General features: G+C 33.0%; 1 protein-coding gene across 1 annotated transcript in view; it reads left to right on the top strand.

Annotated features, from left to right (window-relative positions):
- Window positions 1-16852, top strand: part of l(1)G0289 (plexin domain containing lethal (1) G0289) — a 37973-nt gene extending 21121 nt beyond the window's left edge. Inside the window, exons 2-8 of the mRNA XM_018512934.1 lie at window positions 11361-11824; window positions 11953-12288; window positions 12802-12994; window positions 13515-13724; window positions 14218-14610; window positions 14950-15086; window positions 15469-16852. Coding sequence (XP_018368436.1) covers window positions 11361-11824; window positions 11953-12288; window positions 12802-12994; window positions 13515-13724; window positions 14218-14610; window positions 14950-15086; window positions 15469-15537 — 1802 coding nt within the window. The 3' untranslated portion in view covers window positions 15538-16852. The remainder of the gene's footprint in view (window positions 1-11360; window positions 11825-11952; window positions 12289-12801; window positions 12995-13514; window positions 13725-14217; window positions 14611-14949; window positions 15087-15468) is intronic.
- The last annotated feature ends 6041 nt before the right edge of the window (window positions 16853-22893 follow it).

Below are 22893 nucleotides of genomic sequence, written 5' to 3'. Positions count from 1 at the left end.
GATGCACGAGCGTTTTTTGCTCCTGCAGCAAGTATTTTCTGCTCGTTAAAGGCGACGTCTGGAAGTCGGACGTCTTGTTTGGGTTTCTCAATCGAGTCGTTGATATGCCTCGTCTTCTACGTGTTAACACGTCTTCGTGATCATCATAATGTATGCGGGCTGGCTCGTATTTGGCATTGGCGAAAGCAAATGGCGGCAGATGACGCATTTTGCGGCCGACTGGTACTCGCTTTATCTTTGTACTGTCTTCCAATATCCTTCTGCCCGTTAGAATATTCAGGACATCGGTTTGTATAATAATAGGAGCTCTTATCATTCTTATAGATTAGAGAATAGAATGACTAACAATTTTAATAAATAAAATCCCATTGTTATCTTCGATAGCGAAATGTATATATATGTTATGCGATCGTTTAGATAAGCAAGGTCAGAATCATTAACTATTTTCCATTCTTGCACTTTGAATACTTACAAAATAACATAATTGAAAAACAACTCTAATTTTAGACTTTTCATGTTATAACACAAACATGATTTTTTTTAATTTGCTCCAAAATTTTTTTTAATATTTCTGGTGAATCGTATGTGAAACTTTTAATTCAAATTTTATTTTTATAAAGATTGCGGAAAAATATAAATTTTTTTTTCAATGTTTCATTTTCGAAATATGCCTGTCGAAATATATTCTTTCAATTTTTCTATTTTAATTTCGCCAATTTGAGCTGAATTACTCCGGGCGTTGCAATTCGCGCCCTCTTTAGCGTAACAGCATTCTCTCGAAACCTTTTCAGCCTCTTGACTCGTTATCAGCTATCAGGCTTTAAAGTCAACTTGCATCTACTTGTTTGCTGAAGAAGAGAGAAAGAAAGACAAGAAGAGGCGCGTTATCTTGAACGAGCGCCCACAGATGCACGTACCACGGTATATTTGCATAGCTGCGATTTCGTCTACATTCTGTTCGTTTGACTTTCTACCACAAAAATGGATCCCTTATCTAGGACAACTTTTCTCGAGATAAATTGTATCAAGTATACTATTTTAGGTTCACTTCTCGAAAGCGACTAGCTAGGCTAGTCTTGTATAGAATCATATTAAATTAGATGTCGTTGTATACATTAAGTTATTAGATATTATTAAATAGAAAATATTATCAAATTTTTATGATTGCTGATCTCGTTAAGTTGAAAAATTATTCTGATACAATCTAAAAATGCATCATTGATATTTTCTGATTGTATATTATTACGCTTATTTTAACCTTGAAGACATTTATCTATAATAATAAAATTTCTCCTATAATATAACAATGAAAATCATGAGAAATTTAAATAATTTTATCATGGTAATAAAGAATAAACGATAGAGCTTTGAAGAGATATAAAATAACGAGAGACTAAAATATCGTGAAATTAAACAGTGCGTTTGTAGACAAACTATAAACAGTCAGCTAGATATAATTAGCAATTATTAGTATATCAGATCATTAAAAGCTACGAATCGCTTCAGTATTATTCCCATCTGTTATCTTGTCAGTATATAGATTTACGTACATCCTCATGCTGGCGTGATTGATTGTAATTTATCTCGGATATAGTTTGCGGAGATAGGTTGTCCATTATTCACAAGAATTGTATCTCCAGTTTTATCACTTTGATGAATTGTTCCATAGCGGCGGTGTATCATGCCTTGTTTTATTTATCTTGATAGATATTTGACATAAAATGTCATATAAACTGTATAATAATATATTTCGGATATTAATGCATGTCACAGTAGATAAAATTCAGAGAAATATTGAAAAATAATATTGAATATACAAAGCCACATTGAAAGGACGGATTTGCTGAAATATTTAAAAATTTAGTTAAATGTGGATCTGAAAATAATTTTATCGAATTAAAATAATTATGTAGGACTCTCTAGTTAATTGTTAGAATATTAAAACTTTTTACATCATTATTCTTGATGCTTGAAATTCCTATGTAATTATTTTGGTGGTCCAACAAAATTATTTCCAATTCTATATTTAGCTTTTTTAGATACTTCAGCAAAATCGTTCTTTCCATGTATAGATTGTCTACTCATTAAATTCTTTGGAATGGAATTTCACTGTAAAGAGTGAGAATTGAACTAGTCTTGAAAAAGAATGGCTCAATTTTCAATCTTTAAAAGTGAGATTTCATTTTTCAGAATTAGTCTCACTCTAAAATTTTAGAGCCTAAAATATATATTATATATAATGTCTCATCAACATTCACAGTGTGATTTGCATTATTTATTAATCTCTTGGATATTTTTACCGGAAGCGTGGCCGGAAAGATTGGGAAATGTTTTACTCGCGCGCGCTTTCATCTCTTGCGGTGTTTCTCGTTATCTGGCATTTGAACTGTAGTTTTATCTGCAGTGAATTACAACATGACGCAATCATCGATAGAGTCATCGATGGAGTCATCGATGAAAATGCTGTTTTGATATAGATATCATAAAAACATTTCATCATCGACATTTGTGTATTAATTCAAGAGTTTCATAATCCTCTTTTTCTTTTCCCTCCTCAATCTAATTTTTTTCTTCCGTTTAAAGAGATCCTAAAGCCTTCTATTTTACCGATTAAATCATGTAATTTTTGTATATATCAAATATTTTTTTCCTCTTTCACCAATTCGAAAATCCTTTTCCAGGATTAAAGTATACGCATTAATACGTGTCTGGGCAGTGGAGTCTATGCCAAGAACGATCAAAAATTTTAAGTTCATTGATATATTACCATTTCTTAATCTAACATGATGGCGTCTTAGCTGTCGAGTCGTGACAACATTTGCTTGATATGAAAGCTTTGCAACCTGTATGCACGAAATAGTGGTCCCCACGCGGAGAAAATTTTATATTAAGTTTTAATACAATTTTAAATTACACTTTACTATGTCTTGTATTTCCGATGGACTCTCACAACACGATTCCGACTTAACTTTTACTATGGTAATACTAATTTTTATCACATAAAAATAAAGTAATTATTTTGTTAAGCCATATTCTAACATGAAAACAGTTAATTTTTACTATGGTACGCAAACAAAATTTGCTAGGTATATTTGATTTTGTAATAAAAAATTTCTACTATGAAAAAGTGTAAAAATTACGTTATGTTATTGTTTTTAAAAAAATAACTATAGCATTTAAACTTATAATTTACATGAAGACCGCAGCTACACTACCTCATTATAGTAATTTTAAATATAAAAATTTCTCCGTGCAGACAAGTAGTTTTCAAATAACGTCGAGTTCTAGAATTAGACTTAAACGCTTTATCGCAACGAATTTGTTGTATGAAAATTGACACGACTGTGCGACTGCGTGTATCATAGGTTGTGTGAGATATTGATGTGGTAGTATATAAAGATATGTCGATGCGCGGCACGCGGTGCGACCTCTAGTGACTTCATCGGAGTTCGAGCTTGGCTTTAGGATCCCCTTAAGTGCACAAAAATCTTCATTTTTTAATTTATATTTTACTCCGAATTCTTTTAATTACGATGATTGAGTTGTTACAAGTAGAACGATACTATTTGACTGTTCAACTTTGTGTCCACGATACTAGAAACCGAAATCTAGAACAGAGAAAAAAATAACAAATTACATTTGATAAATTTGATCACATGACCAATGGGATTGGTCAATTCTTTCTCCGTCCGAGATCTCAGATTTGGATTTCTATATTGGACGTAAGGCTTTAAGTTAAGAGCACAAACACCTGCACAACATATTACATATAATATATAAGAAAATGAACCAATGAAAGTCTTCTATTTCCTTCCTTGAATAAAGCAAATAAAGCATCCTGATTGGATTTTCTTATATGCCTAATGCGTTATGCTTTATTCAAGAGTCTGTGTTCTCGGCTTTAGGCTCAATCAATATTCAAATTATCAATATTTATATTATAACTGAATTCACATGTCTTACTTTTCGACCTTCGTCAAACATTTCTCTATTGTATAGACATTCTCATGTTTAGTAATACACATTCGAAGATACTGGGCAGACGTGATGGCACTTCAAAGAAATAGGACAAGTAGTTGGATACAGGAATATTACAATACTTTAGGAAATGGCAAAATCCAATGCAAGATGTGTTCTTACATTACAAACCACACATTAATTTTAAAAGTACACTTATATCGTGCTCATAACATATCTCATGATGAAGATATGGATTGCAGAAACGGTCTGATATGGCGTTATTTCGCAGAAGAAGAAAGATACTCTTTTAAATGTAAGGTTTGTGATGCATTTCTTTCCAACGGATATTTGGTATATCAATTAAAGAGGCATCTGGAACGTAAACATCCACAAATAATAGAAGAAATACATGAAGAATTTGAACGTTCGTGGATATCGGCACATTTCATATTAAACACATCAGATCATAACCTAAAATGCAAGATTTGTGGTTACATATTTAATGTATTGAAAAATAATAAAGATGAATTAGAGTGTCATTTGGACGAGCATGGCTTAAACAAGAAAACTGAAAAAAGTACTGGCGAAAATAATATACAAAAAGATAAGAAAAATGAAAGTTATATATGGCAACATTATAATAAATTGCCGAATAGTAGGACACAATGTAAAATTTGCCATAAAAATGGTGGAACCAATTTAAATGAACTGGAAGCACATTTATTTTATATTCATCAAATATATCCTGACGAAGAAATAACCAAACGAAATGACAAAAGTGGAGTAATATGGCAATATTTCACAAAAGAAGGAAGAGGAGTTTCAAAATGTAAAATTTGCAATACTTTCTTATTACAAGGATTTAAAATAGGCTATTTAAAGAAACATATGAAACTAAAACATCCACTAATAATCGAGAGAATACGAAAGAATTTTAAACATTCGTCGGTATCGGAAAATTTCGTATTGAATGCATCAAATGACTTAGTAGAATGCAAGACATGTTGTAAGAAATTTGACATACTTAAACATGACGTAGATGATTTAGCGGACCACTTGTTCAACGATGATATAAAGAAAAATACTAAAAAAAGTACTGAAGGAAATGACATGAATACGAATCATCAATCGGAAGAAAATAACGAGTAATTTCTCGCCAGATTGATAGACACATTCGCATTTGAAAAAATAAAAAAAAATGACGACGGTAAATATTATAAATCCTTGTGTTTTATCCTCTTTTAGTCGCTCCTTTAATATGTGCTCATATAAAACAAACACATAAGAAATCAAATATTTAGTATTTGTTTATCATAGATATTATAAAAATTTGACCCTAATATCTAAAATGCGTGTTTTATAAATTTTATCAATATTTCAGTCAAGTAATTCCATTTAGTCAATAATATCAAGGTCAAATAATACAAATTTATTATAATATACTTAATATTAAAATATTTAATAACTATTCAGGCAGTTTATCTACTGAAGTAATTTTAGAGTCAAGCATTTTTTATTTCCATAGTATTTGATACTAAACATTCAATTTTTTAAATATTTAAATAATAAGAATTCCAGCTTTGATACGATTATAAAATAATACTTAAGTGAGAAATTTAACTTTGTGGTACTAATCACAACTATATTCCAACTTTTTAATCTATTGTTTATTTCGTTTGTATTTGCAGATTCACTTTTGAATAGGATACAGCAGAGATTCCAATAGATTTTAAAACAATGAAGAAGTATCAGCAGTTTTATCTGGTTGTTAATTGGAACTATTAAATGAACACTGCCACGTTTGACGAATCAAATATCAACTTTCTAATAAGCATGCTGTTTACTAATTGTATTATTAATCATTTATTATGTTAATTAATTATGTACGTCACAAACAGTTGAATTTTTTCTACATATTCATTTTTTCTATATCTGATACAATGTTTCTATTAGGGGACTATAAATATCCAAATATTATAATATTCAAATCATTCGAAATAATTATTGTTACTCGAAAACATTCGAATTATTTGAATGATTCAAATATTAATGTCCGAAAAACAAAATCTGACGATTTATTAATTTAAATCTGAGCTATTAATTTCGAGAATAGAAAACGAATAGTAAAATATAATATATCATAATTCAAAGATTCGAATAGTTTAGAGAATTAATTATAAAAAATTAACGATGAATTACTGATCGGGTATTCTAATATTAAAATTTGAATAGAATTTGTAGTATAATACTGAATTTACTTAGTTTGTTTTACTTATCTTGTATAAAATATGCCATTATATAAAGTTTAGAGAAGTAACCTTTTAATGAAACATGTATTATATATATATATATATATGTATATACACACATATGTAATATATATATAACATAATTAATTTTACAAATGTATAATTTAAAACGTCTAATGTAATAAATCTAGTGTATATTTGCATTATTTTTGAAAGTTGATGTATGATGAATTGTATAAGAATAAATAACGAAATGACACATTTTTATTATATATAACATAACGGTGTTTTTTTTTTAATATGATGGTTTATCAAGTGACGCGGTAGCGTTACTGCGACAGTGTATAAAAATATAAAACAGACCGCTTGACCGCTTGACGTGTGAAAGTCATTGCGTTCGTGCCGTTGCCAATTTGCGATGATCCATCATCAATTAGCTTTATCTGCAGTTTTGGCATCAACAAATTTGAGATTGAAATTACTTAGAAACTAAAACCGCAATCAAAAATCTAAAAACTAAAAACACTTTTATTATATAATGGCATTATCCATATATTTCGCTCGGAAAGGAAGGAAGAAAGGAATGTCCTCTGATGTGGGTGGTTTGATGGCAGCGTGCGTAACATTGACATTGATTGTCGCGTCGCGTTGTTTCCGTCCCGATATCGCGGATCGCAGTAAAATGTGAAAGGAAGCGGAAAAGGTATGATCGTAATGGGATTAATGGCACGCCCTATTATCGAACGTACATGAAAAACCTTTCACGCACATCCTATTACTGACTCAGTAAACAAAGTGTGCCATGAGAAATGATCAATGCAAGTAAGATAAGTCTGCAGGGTTTTTATATCATAATAACGTGATATTCTAGCTCCATTAATGTTCGATTATTTATATACATGCAGAAACTTGAAAAGAACATATTAAATGAGGAAATTTTAAAATAAATCATTATCAAGCCTTGCACAGAATTAAATATTTAAAAGAATTATTCATGTATTTTATTTTATTTTTTGAGGGGAAGAAATGTAACTTTCAGAATAGTTTATTTATTGCGTGTGTCAATTGCTTTTAAAATTAGAATTGATAAGCTTCGTGAATATTGGATGATTTATTCCCTGTTGCGTTAAAATCGATTAATCATCGTGAATAAATCCAAGCTTCGTCGTCGAATCTCCTTAAAAAGATTTAGAACGAGGACATGAATGCATGTACTTGCCCGCGAAATTGTGAACGAACTCTTTGGAGAGAAGGGTTATTTTTGTTACGCGCGCGTCTATTTGATCTAATGAAAGTTATATTCCATATATATATATATTTTATTCAGTAATTCAATCTGCAATTCATTACGGAATCGCCAAGCATTATCATGGGAAAAAGATGTCCGTCGTTTCGCGCGTACAATGTTTATATTTATTTCTCAAACTATTAATCCTTCCATGTGTAATCTAGGAATTCTCTAAAGCTGCTTAAAATTCTTCACTACAGTTGTGTGATATCGTACAAATAAATTTCCTCAGTCAAACTTTTCATTTTGCTTTTAAACATCTATAATTAATTTTTTTCTTTTTCATTGAGAAATGTGATAAAGAAGTGTCTTTGAGATCCATAAGGTCAGTGTAGCGGTATGTATAAGTACGTTTATATGATAATTAATATAATCAGGTTAATGTGATGGTAGAAACCGGTAGATAAATAGAATACTGTTATTTCCCCGCGATAAAAGTAATTGTCATCGTTTTTAATCATTTTACGACGACTGTTACCATTGGCACATATCTGCCGCACAATTTTGCGCCAAACCAATTAAGAAAAAAAAGAAACACTTTTAATTAAAGGGATGGATTCCGTGAGGTATTATAGAAGAGCCTCGTGGAAAAATATTTGTTTACAAGTTCCCTACTTGCTTTTCTTATCCATTGTTAACCTTATCTCGATTTTTTCATTCACATCGCTAAATAATTCCAAGCGACACGTCATTTATTCGCTTATTTAAGGCGTAAAAAGAATCGCGATGTGGGAGCATCCTTTTACTTGCGTCGTCTAAAAATATGTCGCGCATATATGCGGAGGCATCGAGAGCGCCAAGGCGTTCTCGAGTTACCTTGGCGAAGCGACATGCGTTTTAATCAGCAATGGATAAATATATACAAAATTATCTTTTAATATCTCGCATACGTCGCGTCGGACGTCTAATGAGTGGATATTGATTGCGCTTACATCGTGCGAAATGCACAGTGCACTGCACTACGATGTGTATAATTAACGCGGCTGTGCCGATCGTCGTTGTGTCGCTTGTATTTTTTATACGAGTATTATCACTCGAGCTAATTAATGTCAAGTTTCGACTTCAAGTTTTGCGATCGAATTTTACACTGTCTGTAGCAAGCGGATTCTCTTTACTCGTGGTCGTTAGGTCGTTACGACGTAAGAAATTATCTTCCAGCTATGCTAAAATGCGCAATGTAACTCTGCATTGACATTCACCGATAGTGCCATTTTAATTTTAATATTCACTACTGCACGTTTTCGTCCAAGGCTGCACGTCTGACACGCCATGTCTTATCTTTACGCGGAATATCGTCGGCATGAAAATGCACCGTGAACAAAAGAATGGGAAACATATTCGCGTGAAACGAGCGAAATTGAACGTTATGGACTAAGACAAATATTTCTGGCGCATGTCGTAACTCGTGGCGTATCTCGCAATTCTCTTCGTGACCCGCAGTCTCTCAATAATTGCAGCAAATAAAGTTAAAGCAATAACGTGGGAGGCACAAATACGTAAGCGTTTTATGCGCTCGATTGCTTTGCTCTCCGCTTCTGTTTAGTATAATTTGTTCAGGGAATACCTTTCTACATGCATATTATATTCACGCGAAAGTTTTACACGCTGTTCATGCATGTCATACTTATATTATCGATATCACTCTAAAACAGTCAGAGCTATGAATATTAATGCTGTGAAAGATGTAAGTCGGTCGCGCAAGTCTCATAAATTTACATTACGATTTGTGGATTATGTAGCTGAGATAGCGATTATACAATTTTAGAGTGATTGCGGCTACTTTGCGAATAGCGGCTGTCACGACCGCATCTAATCGCAATGACGTAATATGCGCGAAAACGCGAAAATTCGCGATGTGCAACGTGACTTAGCGTGATTCGCATGGGTAGAAAACGCATTTGTGCCGATCTCGATTTGGATTCGAGGAAAACTTTCCACAATTCGACGTACCTTTACATGACGTAGCTTTGCCCGATTCACTTGCGTTTACGATTTGCACAATTCGACGAAGCGATTTTACAATTCGCCGCTGCTGCTAAGAAATCGAGTCGATTCACTAGTGCGCAGTTAATGAAACTCGTTCGTACCTGAGAATTGATCTGTTCGGTGAAAGTTCTCTGAGCTCGCTTTGATTGCAGTTTTTCAACAGAGCTAATTTGTGAGTTGACAATTATTCTATTTTTATTTTTGTTTGTTTAGTGGCTAATAAGCAGATTGTTATTCAAACTGATGTTTTACGTAAACTTCAGGTAATAGTTTTTCTTGTATGCTTTCGATAATTTTTCAGGAAAAAATATCTAGGATAAAAAATTATTTTGAAATGTAAATCATGTGTGGTAAATTATGGAACAGAATTTAAATTTCCTGAGGGGAAAAATGGGATATCAGAGATTTATATATATTAAAGAGAGATAATTTCGCAACGATGAGGGAAAAAGCTTTCCAAGATAGTAAGCTGTTGAGTCGATTGGTTTCCATTTTCGCTTTTACATTGACGTCAAGCTTGCACGTTCGCTCCGATTTGTCGGATCGTCAATTATTGCTCTATCCGGTCGATCGTGCCGCCTAACTTCCCGTTCCTCTTTGCCGACGATTCTAAACACGTTCTTTTATGATGCGGAATTCAATGGTTATATTCATTAATATCTATCTACTAATAGAATTGTTTACAACTTTAATTATTTAAATATGTTTTGCACTGTGAATTAATCGTAATAGGCGATACAATCAGAAAAATCGATTCTATAAAAAAAATAAATAAAAATATTAAATAAAATTTCTTCATATTTTCTGATTTTTCGAAAAGAAAATTTTGTATAAAATAGTAATAACGAGTTGCGATATCAAAATGACATTAAAATGAATCGTAATGATTAAAAAATTATTTTTATTAATCATATCAAAGTCATTTTGATGTTCTGATGACTCATGTCATATAAAAAGATAATTTGGGATTCATATCGTTTTGTCGATAAATTGTAACTCCGGAGTAAACAGAATATGTTAAAAAAGCACAAAAAGCATGTTTGAAAAATACACGCATGATAGTAAATTGCTCGTTCCAGCGAAAGATCCTGATAACGAATTTAGTGTGAATGAATTGTGAAAAGTTTGTCTCGTGCCACTTTTGCCCCCGAACTGTCCATTAATCGCGCCGCGGCTATCGCGAACGTAGAAATCGAGGTTAATCCGCGTTTCATAGCACTGATCTCGGACACCGGCGATGGGCTTGACGTTGACGCATCGGTTAAATGGACACCCGATCCCCTCGAAGGGAATCACTCTCGGTGAGCTTGTGTGAACCGGAGACAATGCACGAATGCAACACAGTCATATGTCATAGATTTATGTCATGTACGTGTCATAGATTGGTCCTAGTCATCATTCAATAATCAGTCGTAGTATCGTAATTGCAACGCTAGCTCAAGGATAAATTGAAACGAGTTCTTTCGTTTGTGAAAGATATGTACAGAACGTATCTCTCTCCGCTTAAGATACGAATGGATGGATTATAAGTTCGTACTATTAAATTAAAAAAGATTGTCTCTAAAAATTTGACCCATATAAAATGAATTACTTCGATCCATTAAAGATTGATTCTAAAGTATCTATTTTCTTTCGTGACGTCACCGAATTTATTCTTTTTTTTTTTAATTCTTGAGATTATTTAAAATTTATTCTGTAAATTTCAAATTAAATTTGTTAATGTAATTTTTTTATTATAATATCTTTTCTGGAAAGACGAGGAAAGATTAAAATAAAAATAGCAATGTTTATGCATTCCAGTATTAGAAAATATTCCTTTTCAATACTCTTCAAGATTTTGACGTCATAACTAGAATACGCTTTCTCCTCTATTTCAGACGACTCTTACTACAATTATGCCGGGTGGAATGCCAAGTCGTCATTCGATCATTACATTTCGAATATCAGACTGATCGACGGTAAGAATGTAGACAGAGTACGTCGAGAGACGCCTGAAAAATCGACGATGACGACTGAGAAAGAAATATCTAAGAATCAACCGCCAGCACAGTCGCAACCACAGCAGCAGCAGCAACCACAACAGCAACAGGAGCAACCGAAGCAGCAGCAACCACCGCAGCAACAGCAACCACAGCAACAGCAGCAGCCACTGCAAGCGTCAGCAACACAACCGACGTCAAACACAACCCACGCATCCGCCGACGTAACGTATTCCACAGTTTATTCGACCAGCGAAGCCACCACCACCACCTCTACTGTTCGGCCATCTGATCCTATTTCCAGCTCCAAGCCGGACTCAAAGAAGAAGGCGTCACAGACAGTAAATCCTGCAACCGACACGGTAGGTGTCAGTGATGGATTTATTCAATCATTTTTATGTTTAGATTCGCGCGTGATGCGAAGAGTTGCCAATCACGTATAATCGCCACTGTTTAACAATTATGCATCCATTTGAAAACCTGTTCGCAGGCGACACTACACATATGGACAAATCGCACTCTGGCAAATCGCAATATAACCGGTACCAGCAAGGAGCAGCAGCCGGAATCGTCGGCGGTGAAGGACACAACAGAAGACGTCATGAAATCCGACGACAGCGATATTTCCTTTAACAAATTCTCCGATGTGACTAACGCCACGCTTACACAGAACAACATCACTAAAACGATGTACGACTCACATCAGTATTACAACAGCACTTTTATCGTCGATACCGATATCTGCAAAAAATACTGGGTCGACATGGACAATCATCCGGATCTTAGGGTCAATCATCTACTTAGCCAGAGCCATCGACGCGCCGCGGTGAGACTCACTTGTCATTTTTGTATTATAACGACTTTCTTCTAAAAAATTGGAAATGATATAGAATGTACTATGTACTATGTACTCGATCCTTTTAGATTTTATATAATAATCAAAGAAAAAGGCGATTGATACACAAATACAGATATATACATTCAGAATATTCGATCCCTATTATAACTAAAGATTATTTAAAACAAGGGAAAAATGGTTTTGCTGAAATATCTAAGAATTAGCTAGATTAGATATAGGTCTGAAAATAAATTTTGTTGAACTAGTCAAATAATTATGTAAAAGTTGGTTGCTAGAATGTTAAAGCTTTTTGCAGCATTGCATCATTTTCGAATTTCCTATACAATTATTTTGATGATTTATGAAATTGTTTTTTGATATGTATCTATCTAATGCAAATTTGTTCTTTCCCTGAACTTATACGTAAGAAACACGAGAACAGTTAATCATTAATCCTTATAAGTCTGGATAGGAATTGAACTATGATTTCTGCTGTTACAGACCGTTAAGTTGAAGTTTGATTTCCCATTCTACGGCTATAATGTGCGCAATATTACTATCGCTACGGGAGGTTTTCTATACACCGGTGACTACGTACACAGTTGGCTGGCCGCCACCCAGTACATTGCACCGCTCATGGCAAATTTCGATACCCGCCTGTCGAACGCTAGCTACGTCAAGTACGCTGACAATGGTGAGTCATCGGAATCTCGAATGGATGGCATTTTCATGCCACCTGAAGGACGTTCGTTCTTACATTTCCCTCCGAACAAAAGTCAATCATTGCCAATCAGAACCCATTACAGTCGAGCCACTTAAGAGATTCTTCGCGTTTACCGTGGCTAGTATATTTCAAATAATCTACGTTCAAAAATTAAAAAAAATCCTATTACGATAAGTGAATTCTCTCATAATTTCGCATGTTTTTCAAAACGTTCGATAGTCTTCTCAAATCCTTCCAAGCTGATTTTCTAAATCCTTTCTCCTCGTTGGATTGATCGTGTCGCAAAGCGTTCGCGTCAGTAGTGATCAGCAACCTTTGTGGGAAGCGGAGAGTGAGAGAGGAAGGATAAATCGGCGCAACGATTTGCCGATCGTAATTACACGCCTCATCAAACAACCAGTGGCAAAGAAACGTGGCACAAAACGTAGTCGGAGTCGTGCACGGATCTCAACGCGAGATTGTTAAACCCTCTTTTTCATTTGTACAACAGGTACGGCGTTTACGGTGGAATGGGAGAAGGTTGTACTACAGGACAGGCCAAAAGCCGGCGCGTTCACTTTCCAAGTGACCTTGCATCAGAACGGAGACATCGTGTTCGTCTACTCAGTGATACCGGTCCTGGTTGAAAAAATCGCAGACACAATGCATCCCGTCAAAGTGGGCCTCAGTGATGCCTACATCATGGATCGAACTGTGTTCTGTGAGTGTTTTCTTATTTATTATCTAATTTTCCTGTTTATTCGTTGGATACATGATTGCATCGTGGAATAATATCTTATCACTATTGATCATCGAATGTAGAAAAACTTCTATATAGATAGAGGATAGTGTTAACTGTACTTATAATCAGTCTAACTTGACACCATAGAAGTGATCAGAAATTCTGTATAAAGTAGGGTATTTCTTGCAACTTTCTATGATAACAAACTTGCATAATCTGCATAGTCATTTCCGTGATAAAAGCCAGAAATTTGCAATGTAAGATATGAAATTATCACGCACAAGATGTTATTTCTATTCATTAATTATTTAATTTGTAGATATCAAAGAGTATCTTCGAATTTACATTAAAATCCAGATATAAATTTTTGAAGTGGTGATTTAAATAGACATATCGCGAATTATGTTTATTGTTTTAACAAATTAAGTATCTAAAGATACACAAAACTCAATTTGCCGATCTCACTTTGCAGTCGTACGCCGGAAAACCATTTACGAGTACCACCGTGTTAACTTCAATCGGCAGGATATAATGAACTGCACGGTCATTTACCTGAAAGCATTACCCACATGCCTCAATTCCGACAACTGCATAGATTGCCTGACAAAGGTGCCAGACTTCGATTGTAAGTGGTGCTCGGAGCTGAATAAATGCAGCACCGGCACGTCCCGACAGCGACAAGAGTGGTTGTCAAAGGGTTGCGACGTCCATAATATCAAGGAGATGAACAATTGTCCAGCGCAAATTACAACCTACAGGGGTGATCAATATGATCATGATGGCCATGTGCATCCAGAAGAGTCGATTGCCACCAATGAGATGGGCGTAAAAAAAGAATGGTCTGGCAATACTTTAGAAAGTCCTAGTAAGTACTTTTGTTTATCGTTTTTAGTGGTATTGAGTCATTATCATCAAATTTGACAAATTTATACATGTATGTAGATTCGTACGCGATACAAAGTAGCTTCAAATTTTATACAGAAAATGCAATTTGTTAATGTAGTCTTAAAACCGGCTGAAATTAATTCGCATAATTTCCGCGATATTTTAGTTCGAAGTTTAATCGTTAATCGAAACAATCGATTCACGGAATCGAAACAAACGAATTTTGTATTATTTGCTCTAATAATTTCTCTTTTCTCTTGAAATCCAAGACAATTAGATTTGTCATATTAAGCAATTTATTCTGTATATTTTTTTTTAGATTCGAACAAAGTGAATATGGGCGTTTCAGGGATAATCGGCATTCTCACAGTTATCGCTTTAGTGGTAGGTCTCGCGGGTTGGGGTGTATACGCTTATCGTAACCCTCACAGCGCATCGGGACAAATGCTAATAAGGGTAAGAAGAGTTTCTTTAAATTATAACATTAAATTATAGTAGCATTATATAAATAAATAATTATCGATTTTTCTCTCTGTTATTAATTCTTTTTCACTATCATCGATTTCATTTACATTATTAATTAAAATGTTATTTATTGCTTATTGCCTCTTATTGATTCTTTATTGTTACTTATTGACAATTAAATATTGATTATTTATTTATCTAATTTTATATATATAATATACCGTATAATCACTGAAATATTGATAATTACATATTTTTCGTTTTAATTGACTATTAAATATGGATTTTTTGCCTATCGATTTTATTGGTTTCTTAATACCGGATGTTAATTTTACGTTTACTGATCTCATCAATCACGGAATTGATCTTTCAGTATCGTCCGAGCCAATGGAGCTGGCGAAGAGGCGAAGCCCGTTACACAGCCGCGACTATTCACATGTGATGAAATGTCGATGGAGATCCAGTCAATGCGAAACTGTCGAGTAAATTTCCTATTAATTGTAGTCGAACATGTCGAGTAAATCTGCAAAATGCGATGCAGAATGTCTACTCACGATGACCCGTTGCTCGTCAGGTTTGCACTCAATCGCGTCAACACGAAAAATCGCTTTTCTCATGCAACGAATTCCACGCGGAATCGATTAATTGACAAGCGACCATATATTGAGAGACCATATCGTGGTATTTAAACAATTTTATTATATACGAAAATCTATCGTATAAGTATATTAACGATATACGAAACAAATTGCTTATAGTTGACAATAATTAAGATTAGCTTAGAAAAAATCTATTCCGCTGGAAATTTTAAAACTTCTATTTACTTATGACGAGTTTACGAATAATCTCTATCAATTCGGTGTAACATGTACATACAAATTCATTCTTACAAATGGAAAGACCGCTCCTTATGATTGTACCAAACAGAGAAGGTTTTTGGAGACATTGTGAACCGTATCGTTTGCGACACGTCTTCAAAACAATGGTTAACAATCGGTACAATTTCGTTGAGTTTATTTAAATATCAAACTCGTACAGAATTATTAGTCTTATGCTTATTCGTGAATAGATGGAAGTGCGACGTTCGATACAAGATCCTTTCTCGCATATCAATGACGTTGGAAATCGTACTCGGCGAAATGACACCGGTATTAAACCATGCTTTGAAACACGACCGATGACACAAACTGCGGACACGAGAACCGATATTGTTCTGACAGACCAATGCTCTGGAGAATGCGTTCACGGTTTCTCGCAATGTCGGAAGAAAATGATCGTAATATCGAGACACGATGACGACCGGCAACGCCGAGCATTTATGTGATTCTTAGCAGCACGTGGTATACCTTGTTATTGTTTGAGAATTCGTTTTCTTTTTTTTTTATCGTTAGACAAATTGAAGTAATTGTTTTATATATACGTAATATTGACGGTAAGAAGAGAGCAACGTTTTAAAAAAGGAAAGAAAAGGAAGAGAAAGAATTAAAAATAAATTGAAAATTTCGATCTAGCGTGAAATTTGATGGGCTTATGCTACAGTTCGGTAGGCTGTTCGACCAGTCAACAAAGAAAGAGAAAGAGAGAAAGAGAGGGGAATACTTATAAATTATTTATGCTTCAGCTTACGAAAATGCGTCTTAGAATCATTTGCATTAATATCATCACATTCCAAAGCATATACACGTTTCTCAAAAGTGAATTACAAAGCACGTACGAACTGTAGTTTTATTGTCCCAAATTATCACACAAAGCACACGTAAATATATATAAATAATTATACAATTATATGTATTAATAATGTTACATATATGCATATAATTGTTTATGTATGTATTAATGAAAAGTATATATATATATATATAAATGGTTACGTATGCTCTATAATTATGTAGTTTTAACTGTATAATTATATGTATAGTTACAACTATATAAATATATATAGGTTTTTTTATATACAAAAATATATTTTACGACGGAATTTTTCGAAGATCACATGAGCACTTATAAAGCGCGTAAAACGATAAATGAACTAATTGTAAGAGAAAAAAGGATAGCACGAGATAAAGATTTTATAGCATCTACAATTTCATTAGTTTGTGAGTGTATATAGTAGTTCTATGAAAACAATATAATTTTTATCTATTTTTAAGTGTATAATTTTCACTGTCAAAGGGTGCCTTCTTCGTGAAATTTTCAGACGACATATCGTGTATAATAATAAATAAGCGACGGAGAGGCCTGAGGGAAAATCTCACATTGTAAATCACTATTCCCAAAAGATTGTTTCGATCCTGTTTGCGCGAAGTCGAATTTTTTATGCAGTAAAGATTTAGTATTATGAATATCTATAATCTATTAATATTAATAGATATTCATATTGCGATATCGTATTGCATATATCGATTGCGATTTTACCACGCGACGGAGCTAACGGAGGAGACTGGAATGAATTATTGTCAAACGGTTTTTCTTACATTACTGTGTACGATCTAATTCATAGTTTGTGATAATAAATATTGTAATTATTATAGTAAGTTTCTACGTAGTTTCTTCTTATTCGCGAAAATTTTTCGCATAAAAAATTCCTTATACCCAGCAACGACAACTAAATAAATAAAATATCTATTTTGCAAAAATAATAGTTTTAGCGTGATATAATTATTTGCAGAAGTGTGAGTTTACAAGATAATTTAAATTGAAAAATCGTATATAGCATACTTGCAGTCGATAAGCATCTTGCGGTTTCGTATCTCGATTACCAGGTGACACTGGTGTATTAAATTAAACCATGGGGCCTATTCTTGTATTTATATCGTATACGAAAATCTATAATATAAATAACACATAATATTTTTGTATGCAATGTTTTTTAGAAATGAAACCATACCCGCGAGCAACAGAACATACTAGCACCAGAATTTACTAACAAAGAAATACTATACTGAGAACGTAAAATATTATACTTTTTGTTTTCAAATTTGCATATATTATACATACAGTTTTATCAATAAATATAAAATATATTTATTGGAGATACATACAGCTTTCTTTTTATTTTTAGAAAGTTGATAAATTTTTCATCATCATGATTCGAATGTTGCGATATATTGTTATCATTAAATATTATTTTATGCTTTCATTTTGCATTTTTAGATAAAAAAACAATTTAAAAGGTGTCATTTAAAATATTATTATGGCGTACATGCCGCTTTCTATACAGTTGCTTTGACAAAATTTTGAATAGCTTCCTCAATCTTCGTTAAGTCCTATATGTTGCCGTCATTGTTCTGTAGCAGTTGGGACATTCGTAAATGACTGGCGTCAGACTGAACACGTTAGAACCATTTAGTTATGCGACGAGGAAATTGCGACGAGAGCACCTCCGGTGCGGAAGGAGTGTACAGTGAGCATATGGAACATATGCAGTCGTAATATGTAATGAGAATACGTCGGAACACGTATGTCCTCGCGGGAACATGTTGACATGCCGTATCGGAGTTTCCTTTCATACGAATCACGCGAGATAGTGGAGAGTTTTAATCTTAATATTTCAACGTTAATAAAAATTTTATCATTGAAGGAATAATGCATTGCACTTGAGAAAAATAGACTTGAAGAAACAGATCTCTTGAAATAAAAATTCTATTACTTTGTTAAACAATGTTTTTTTAAACAATATAACGAAAAGTAGAATTTTGTAAAATTGATTTGTCTTCTCGCAAATTGTCTTGTAAAATAATTATATCTAACGTATCTCACGCGGAAATGCAAGATTCTCATTATTTTTCCTGAGGACCTGCTAAAAGGAATATGTAATTGCATCGACGCGTATAATGAATGCATTCTCGTATACGAGTGAAAATTGAATATATATTCGCGAACTAATTAAATAATCATATTTACTACATTTGCAATTCATCAAATTTATAAATTCGTTCGCTTCTTTGTTTCTATGCTGATAATATATTGTAATAATCAATTATATTTCATTCACGTGCAGTTTCAAAAAGAATGTGTTGTCGTGAATGCTTAAATAAAAGAGAATTCGTTGAATAAAGATTATTTAACAAATAATATGTCACAGAAACAGAGTAATACTTTGTCATTTTTTGTTGTAATTTTTACTAGATTAATTTTAAATAAAATAATAATAATTTACATTGTTTTTCTTTACAGTTTCTGACATAAAAGTTAGTTAAAAGAAAGTATATTTTTCACAAAAGTTATATATTTCATTCCTAAAGCTATTCTTCTTTTTCTGCTATAACTATGTCAGTTACATTGCGGTTGAATTACGCCATTTCCACTTTTGTGAAAAATTTCTAATTATATTGAATTTATGTCTTGTTATATATATATATATATATATCCTACTTTTGTCAAGACCATATCGTTCTTCTCGCTTCATATATGTCACCGAAGGCAATTTTTCCTGACTTTTCGAATGTTTTATCACGTATGACGAACAAAAAAAAAGTCACATGGCTTTCAGAATTTCGAGATTTATTTGCACAGATTTAAAAAAATCGAGCTTCATCCGCGTTTTTATTGAATCTTTCCAATAAAATGGATTTTCGACGCGTAACGAATCCTATTTCGTCCTAGCGATATGTGACAAAAGCTGCCGCTTTTCGATGCACTGAGGACGCTATATATGTTTTTATCGTGCCATAAAAACTTTTTACAGACGCGCGGTTTTCTTCCCTGTATAACCCATTTTAACTTCTCAGTTTAATTACGAAATTAAAATCGTAGAAGTATTTCTTTATGTCAAACATTACAATTGTTACATCGCCTAGAACACTTTGCATTGTCGTACCCAATAGTATACGGTATCCTAGTGGTACACTGAAGCGTATTATTAACAGATTTAGTTAGAAATAGGTATTGGAAAATCTCTTGATCCTATCCTACACTTTACACTTTAGACTTTTAATATCCTTACTTTACACTTAAGAATTTTAATATCCTTACTTTACACTTTAGAATTTTAATATCCTAATTTATAGCCTAATTTATATTAAAATTCTAGAGTGTAAAGTATGTATATAAAATTTGAGACAAGTGTGTCATTTATCAAAGAATCAATTATTAACAATGACAAATAAAATTTTGAATTAATAATAAATCTATCTATCTGTTTAAATAATTATTATGTTAAATAAGAGCCCCATTACACGGAGTATTCTTTTAGCCTTATTTTCCATTTATAATACTTATAATATCATCTTAATTACTCGTGTATGTGTCAAGCTCTTTACAATAAAAAAAAAACCAAATATTAAAGTATAATTGGAAGAAATGATATTTTTCTAAAATGTCATAACGTTTCGCCATACGTATGTTATTTTTACGAATGTAAACTGCCACTTTAGAATCAAAGGATTTTCACGTCCGAATTGCGATAGCGAATTTTATGAGGTCGCCGTGTCGCGATTCCGAAACATCGATTCACCGTTACGGATATCGTGCTGACTCCATAAACGAGATGGCACGTGCGATATTGTCAGTGAGGTTTATGTTCATTGCATGAAGTGACGATTGAAGCAGAGAGACTCAGGATATATTTTAAAATATAAAATCGCGTATGCTGCGTAGTAATAATTAAAATACTGCGTTGGTTTAAGCAGAGAATTTTTAAAAAAAGCTTTAACGGCACTTCTATGTAAGATAAACAATTCATACGCATCCATCATGAATATTTGCGTTCGCGATTACTTAGAGCACATTCATATTTCACGTGTCACGTACGCTTTGAGTCCTCGGAAAGTGGAAAAAGAAGAGCTCGAAAGATTATCAAAGGAGAGTTGCACGCGGACGTAAATTGCAAGATTTTAGTAAACGTCATAAGGTAGGACACTCGAAGTCAAACACGGTAAGTCCCTCAGGCTGCTTGCTTATTGTTAATTCAACCGAGCTACCAAGCTGGGCGCAGGTCTTTGCTTGCTTTAGCATTCGTGTTTGAGACTGGAGTCTTTGAATCAAGACAGCCGTCAACGAATAAAACACTGACAATAGTATCCGATTGTGTACAATGCTGTCGCCGAGCTCGGTAGATTGAAATCACACGGCGATTAATGCTACCACTATCAAACAACAAAGCTTTGTTGATAGTGAAAGCCAGATATAAGCATGTCGCTTTTAATGGTTTGCAAGTGTAAGTTTGCAAACTTGTTGATTTATTCGTTTATTATGCTTGTAATTTTATTTATAAAAAAAGATTTTTAATTCCTAATTACTTTATTGTGCTGTATTCTAGTCGAATAATATGTTAACAGTATTAACCCTTACCGTACTAATATGGGTAACTAGCGATTCCTGTTCGTGCAAGTTTCTTTGAGTCTTTCAGTAATTATAAATTATACTACGTTTTATTATTTTCCAAAATAAAGAGTTAATATTTATTCTAGAAAGTTGAAAGTATGTTGGTGAATTTTTAGAGATTTTTTGAATTATTTTGAAGAGGTGAAAAAATGAAGAGATTTGAAGTGACCCTTGATGATATGGATGAGGCACCAAATTGTAGATGGTACGGTAAGGGTTAAGATTGATATATAAAATATTTAATTTTATGTGTACAGAGTATCAAAAAAAACATTCATCGTATGATAGATAATACACACTGTATTGAGTAAACATAGATCGGAAACTTAATTGTTTCTAAGATAAACAATTTTGTTATTATCATATAACTGACTTATTGGTTTCTATAAGTTACATTGTATGCGACGTGAAGATTTATCTCTGTGTTTACAAATCGCGTTCTGAATGCTCCAATTCAATTTTCTAACACGCTTTATAACGAAAAATTTCACCGGAAATCAGTAAGCTGATATCGGCCATTATGGATGAACATTATAGGAGATTACTTCATTGGATCTGTAATTCTCCCAAATAAGCTATCAGTGTTACTTACTTCGATTTCTCTTTTCATATTTTACGCAAAGAGTAGAAAAAATTATAAGTTACGATACTAATATACAAAATTTTATATATCTCAGAAACGATTGAGCTTTCGACCTGTGTTCACTAAGCTTTTTTACTCAGTATGGTGTGTTCTATCCACCATTTAAATGCTGAATAATTTTTTTAACACCTTGTATTAATATACATGTAGTAACAGTTAACATTTAAAAACTTAATTAAACGGAAAACGATTGAAGAAAATATTCTATTGTTAACGAACAATAATTGAAGGTCTCTTAATGTTTCGCGCTTTAATTAATGGGTAATACATTTAATAATTATTTATTATAAAACAATTAATAATATAGCATATATATTCATAACTACGTCACAACTAAGTTATTAATTATCAAGTTAAATACAGAGTTATTTTTTCTCTGATATTGTTGCGAAAATATTACGACTTAATGTTTCGAAAAAATAGTAGTTTCGATTATCTTTCATTAAGGAATATACCTGGAATTAAAAAAATTGATTTTTCAAAAATGTTTTAGCGAATTATGAATACTTTAAACTGTGATTGTTTACAGCCCGAATAGAAAAAAAGGGTTTGCAAGAAGCTTAAGCTTTTCTTTTGAGAAATACTTGAACTTTTCTACCACTGAGCTATCCATGAGTGCCAATTTGAATTGCACAGAGTGAGTGACGCGATGTAAAGCACACATTGCCCGCCATTGTGCCGACCTCTCTATATTCCGTGCATTTATATTGCTGATCTTCTTAACTCGTTTGCACGTGTTTCGCTTCCCATGAGATCTCTCCTTTTCCTATCTTTTCTTAACTATCTCCTCGTCGATCACACTTCTGTATTTTTTATTTATCTTTTGTTGCT

Source organism: Trachymyrmex cornetzi, unplaced genomic scaffold (assembly GCF_001594075.2).
Source record: "Trachymyrmex cornetzi isolate Tcor2-1 unplaced genomic scaffold, Tcor1.1 scaffold44, whole genome shotgun sequence".
NCBI lineage: Eukaryota > Metazoa > Arthropoda > Insecta > Hymenoptera > Formicidae > Trachymyrmex > Trachymyrmex cornetzi.
This window is presented reverse-complemented; position numbering and strand designations above follow the sequence as displayed.